We start from the raw sequence: 5,946 nt of genomic DNA, 5'->3' as shown, positions 1-5,946 counted from the left end.
ACCAAACCTTGTTGGAGACGTTCTCAGTTTTAACACTGGGAGTCCCTCATCATGGCAAAAAAACTCCTCTGTCCCCATCAAAACAGGCGTGGATCTCTCTATTTGGTTTTCATGACACTGGCTTTGAGTTTGTCAAGATATGCAGTGGGGAATGGAAATTCACAAGGCTTTCCATCTTTATAGTTAATACAGTAATTTTAGCCTTGGGCACGCATATTCTCTGGTAATATCATTTTTATAATTTTGTTTCAGAAGTGTTTGCTGGGTAAGTGGGCACAGCACACCCGTGCTCTCTAGTGGAGGTTCCTAGAAGTGCTTAGGAGGGATTGTGCCTTACAGAAGTCATCACAGTGATCTGGAGACGGTGGGGTGGAATGTTAACGATAAGAAGGCTCAAGGAGATAAAAAGATACCAAAGGACCCTGCCAAGAGGGTTTGGGTTTCGCCTTTGCAGGCAGACCCCCTCCCTGCCAGCGCGGTTTGGGTGTGGGCAGGGTTCAGGTGAGGCACCCGCTCCTGCCAGGGCTGGTCCCATTGTGGAGGGGCTCCGCGCGGCCTGCAACCCGGGGCTGGAATTCTGCCACTTCCAGCCTCAAGTCATCTGCCCGTCCGCCTGCCGCGTCAGACACGGAGCCCGGCCCCATGGCCCCGCCGCCGCCATCTGTGAGGGCTGGCTCCATGAGATGTGCAGCCTATGGCCCTGCCAGGCCCTGTCCCTGCAAGCGGAGCAGGTGCTACACCATCAGCGCTCGGGTTACCAGGATATCTTTGTCTTCTGCAGTAAGAGCTACGGTAATGTGCTGGTGTTGGATGGTGTCATCCAGTGCTCAGAGAGGGACAAGTTTTCCTGCCAGGAGATGATAGCCAACCTTCCCCTCTGCAACCACCCCAACCCACTCAAGGTGCTGATACTCGGGGGCGGGGATGGGGGTGTCCTGCCGGAGGTGGTGAAGCATTCCTCCGTGGAGTCCGTGGTTCAGTGTGAGATCGACAAGGATGTCATTCAAGTCTCTAAGAAGTTTCTGCCGGGCATGACCGTTGGCTATTTGAGCTCAAAGATGACCCTACTTGTGGGTGATGGTTTTGAGTTCATGAAACAGAACTGGGATGTTTTCGATGGCATTGTCACTGACTCCTCAGACCCCCTGGGCCCTGCTGAGAGTATCTTCAAGGAGTCCTATTATCGGCTCATGAAGACAGCACTTAAGAAGGATGGCACCCTCTGCTGCTAGGGCTAGTGTCAGTGGCTGCACCTGAACCTCATCAAGGAGATGGGACAGTTCTGCGAATCACTGTTCCTGGTGGTGGGCTATGCTTACTGCACCATCACCCCCTACCCCAGTGGCCAAATTGGCTTCATGCTGTGCAGCAAAAGTCTAAGCACCAACTTCCCCAAGCCTGTGCAGCAGCTGACACAGAAGCATGTGGAACAGATGCCACTGAAATTCTACAAAAATGACTTGCACCAGGCAGCCTTTGTCCTGCCCTATTTTGCCTACAAGGCCCTGAATGATGTGTGCTGAGTCCAGGAGCCGCTGAAGATGCTGCCCAGGACCTCTGGCCAGGGAGCCTCTAGGGTGTCTGGACCCCGCCAGCCTTGGGGAAGACTCCCGCTGTCTTGCTCACCAACCCAGGATTCCAGGCCCCAGAATGCTGCCCAGCTTGCCCTATTAGGTGGACTTTCTCTGTGTGAGGCGTTCAGCTTCTAAGCTTATACCAGGTGCACAGGGTACCATCTCTGTCTTCTGTTTCCCCCTCACTCACCAAACACGTGTATACATAACAACAACAATGATAAAAAAGTACCCTGCAAATATCAGAAACTCAACAGAAGATATTTGCATACTGTTTATTTTTAAGTATTCAAGAGCCTATTTAGGGGTGTGCAATATCTCTTCTAAACCACAAGTACCTGAGATCTTCATAGTACAGCTTACAACTTGGAGGAGGAAAAAGTATTTTGATGAGCTACAAATTGGCTAGTCACTAAAAAGCTAAAGGATATATTAGTCCTAAAGTGATGGGTCATAGGGCAGTACATCTGAACCCAGAAGTTGAAATTGGGGCGGAAATAGTCTTTCTTTCACTATTTCCTTCCTTCACTTGAAGAGAACCTCTTGCTTGCTATAAAAAGAAAGGCAGGGATCAAGAAATAGAAAGGAGAAATAGAAGACAACCACAAACATGAAACAGGCAAGAGTTGTTCTGAATGCTCTTCATTCACCCAAAATCAGCAGAGTGAATTTCAAGCCCACTGAATAATAATTAAGGCCCCATTTGTCTAGATTCCAAATATCTGAAGCCTATTTGAGTAGGCCTGTGTTTTCTAGCACCCATAAGAACCATGTGATATAGGTGGAAATAATTCTGCTTGAGAAAGATAAAATATCTTGGAAGGGATTTTCCATAGAAGAGGCCCATTCTAGATCTTAAGTCTGCCAGAAGCTCCAGAAAGTTAAATGCAGAATGTTGTGGTAGCATACTTGGTCATGTACAGCTCTGTTATATAAGCATCGTCTATTAAATTCTGACTCACTTTTTGTTTTTTCCCAAACTTGCATAATAATGCCAAATGCATTAATAGTGTAACCTTGGTGACTGGATTCTCTGAGTGTCTTGTTGGCTTTACCCATGGCAAATATTTTTCAAAAGGGAGGAGGAGGATGACAGCGGTGGGGCTTGGAAAATTTCGCTACCTAGGAATAGGCTCTCTGACTCCAGCTAGGATTGAAAGTCAGTGTGTGTCACAACACCTGCTAGGTGATCTACCAAGTCTGATCATGAAATTCTTTCACAATCCAACTACACGTTTTCTGATATACAACTTGCCTGTTGCCTCATTGCCTTTTGCCTTTCTTTGTGGAAACTATGGAAAGAGCTCTATTTCTTGCCTAAGATGTAGGTATACCCTTATATGGACTCAGATATTGATGTAACAGTAGAGAATATGAACTCTAACCATTTTGCCCACTAAGGACTGGCAATCTTCCTCAGAATGTGGAAGAAGAAAACTCCATGATTCATTCATCAGATAAGTATTCAAAACATGACTGCTAAATGCTATTTTAACAACTCCAGAACACATTTTATAATGTTTTTTAGTATTAGAGATATTATAAGAAAACACCTTTTAAAAGTTATAATGTTAAAAATATTATAAAGCCAGAAAGAAACACCCACTCAACCTTGTCAATAAAGGCAATTCTATTTCATGATATAGTATTAAAAAGACATGAAAATAGAAATTATATACAAATGACACAGATGCTTGAGGGGTTGTTTTTAGATTTTCTTCCTTATATTTTGAGGACAGGTAAACAGTTTCGTAAGTTTTCTATTTTGTAAAAATAGCTGAAACTAAATTGTAAGCTTCAAAACTGCCCCAGTTTTGCTTTACTAAAAGAACATGTACTAAGAGTTCATATGTAGAAGCCATAAACCAAGTAAACATATGATTAGCAAGACATAGTCATTTATTTCGTGTTACTGTTGATCAACAATGCTTATTAATTCTCCATGGCATGCTAAACTTTACTGGATATTCCTTTTGAAAAAAATCTTTAGTGAGAAAAGGGACAAAAATATTTAAATTCAGCTATGGATTCTAGATCACTGTGTGTTTTAAAAAAATACACTGTATTTTCAGTTCACTAAATGCAATTTGTGATGCATTTGGTTAGATAATTAGTGCAGAAGAAAATAAGTGAGAACTTGGATTTGGGACACTCTAGCCATTTCTGTGACCTGATTAATTTCTTATGTAGCACTCATTTAAATAAATTGCTCACACTAATTTTAGATCTCTAAATTGCTCATACTTGGTGAGTAGAAACTGATTATGATTGTTATATCCATGAAGTGATACAGAACTTAGAAATTTCAACTCAAATCTCAAAGTTAGTAGGCATGAATTAATTTGAAATCTTATCTCAAAGTAGCTCCAATGTTCTAACATTTGTGAATTTATAATATTGTATGATTAACGAGAGGAGCCACTGGTGACCACTTCAGGGATTGAAGTAACTGAAATGAGAAAAAAGCAAATTTATTCAGTTTTATTGTAGAAGTTTGGGGTACCACTGGAAGCAGAGATTATTGAACTGACCATTGTAGCATATAAAGAAGATTCTTGTGCCAAAACCCACTGAGGCAACAGTGGTTTCTTAAACAAAAAACAAAAACAAGGAATATAAAATGGTATTTTATATTTTGCTCTGTGAAATCTAAGCTTTGTGGAGCGATTCTTTTCTTTGTTTGTTCGTTCGTTTGTTTCTGTCTTTTTTAGGGCCACTTGTGCGGCATATGGAAGTTCCCAGGCTAGGGGCTGAATTGGAAGTAATTAGGATTAGGTGAAGTCATGAGGGTAGGACTCTCATGATGGGATTAGTGCCCTTGCAAGAGGAGGAGGAGGAGGTACCAGAGAGCTTGCTCTCTCTTTTCCTGTGCACACACAAGTGAAAAAGTCATACGACCTCACACAAAGGTGAAGGGTGGCAGCCATCTCTAAGCCAAGAGAAGAAGCCTCAGAATGAAACCTACCTTGCCAGCACATTGCTCTTGGACTCTCCAGCTTCCAGAACTGTGAGAAATAGTTTTCTGTTGTTTGTCACCAAGCCTATGGTATTTTTTTATAGCAGCTGGAGTTCACTAAGACCATCATAGTTCTAAATACCTGTTTTTTCAAATGGTAGTATAAAGATTTTCACTTCTTTTGGTGGCGTCCTCCTCTTTTTTTTTTTTTTTTTTTGTCTTTTTAGGGCCCCACCAGTGGCATATGGAAGTTTCCATGCTAGGGGTCCAGTTGGAGCTTCAGCTGCCAGCTTATGTCACTGCCACAGCAATGCCAGATCCAAGCAGCATCTGCAATCTACACCACACCTCATGGAAATGCTGGATCCTTAACTTACTGAGCGAGGCCAGGGATTGAATACACATCCTCATGGATACTAGTCAGGTTCATAACCTGCTGAGCCACAATGGGAATTCCTTGTTTCCTCCTCTTGTAATAATATTGCCTTATAGTTAGTCACAGAATAACTATACTTGTATGGCTTCCAAACAGTTAAAAGTACCTTATCACATATTTTGCTTCATAAGAAACAGCTATAGGAGTTCCCTCTGTGGCACAGTGGGCTAAGGATCTGGCATTGTCTCTGCAGTGGCTTGGGTTGCTGCTGAGGCTTCCGTTTGATCCCCAGCCCAGTACAGTAGTTTAAGGATCTGGCCTTGCCACAGCTGTGGCAGGTGCAGCCAAAAAGAAAAAAAAAGAAAAAAGTAACAGCTTTATAGTTTGGTGCCCAGTGCATTTGAAATATTTGCAATCCAACAGGAGGTACTTTCTCTCAGCCCATATTATCCTTCTAATCAAAGTGGCAATTAAGTAGTTCATTAATGGCCGTACCACAATCATGGACTTATGGAAGGGATTATAATGGTAAGATTGCCCAGCCCTTTAATTTTACTTCTCCAAGGAAGTAAGGATGAATGAAAGAGTAAATATAGCTATATTACCAAATGACGTTTTTTTAAAATGGTGAGTGGAACTTTAAAAAAAAAAAGACAAAAAGTACATAGAGAATACTAGATATATTTAGGTTTTGGTTTTTGTTTTTTGCTTTTTAGGGTCTCACTTGGGGCATATGGAAGTTCCCAGGTTAGGGGTCAAATCAGAGCTACAGCTGCCAGCCTACACCACAGCCACAGCGGTGAGGTATCTGAGCTGTGTCTGCGACCTACACCACAGTTCATGGCAATGCTGGACCCTTGCACAGTTCACTGAGCAAGGCCAAGGATTGAACCCACATCCTCATGGATCCTAGTCGTGTTCATTAACCGCTGAGCCACTAAGGGAACTCCATATTTAGGTTTTATTTGTATCCTCTTAAAGAGTAACTTAATTCAACTTTGGAGCCATCTATGATTAAAGTTTCAGAAAACACATTTGGC

General features: G+C 42.5%; 1 protein-coding gene across 1 annotated transcript; it reads left to right on the top strand.

Annotated features, from left to right (window-relative positions):
* Window positions 1-374: 374 nt before the first annotated feature.
* On the top strand, window positions 375-1,523 carry LOC125118078 (spermidine synthase-like). Its single transcript, XM_047764224.1, is given in 1 exon segment — window positions 375-1,523. A coding segment is annotated over 1 exon segment (1,149 nt).
* The last annotated feature ends 4,423 nt before the right edge of the window (window positions 1,524-5,946 follow it).

The sequence above is a fragment of the Phacochoerus africanus genome, chromosome X (genome assembly GCF_016906955.1).
Source record: "Phacochoerus africanus isolate WHEZ1 chromosome X, ROS_Pafr_v1, whole genome shotgun sequence".
Taxonomy (NCBI): Eukaryota; Metazoa; Chordata; class Mammalia; order Artiodactyla; family Suidae; genus Phacochoerus; species Phacochoerus africanus.
This window is presented reverse-complemented; position numbering and strand designations above follow the sequence as displayed.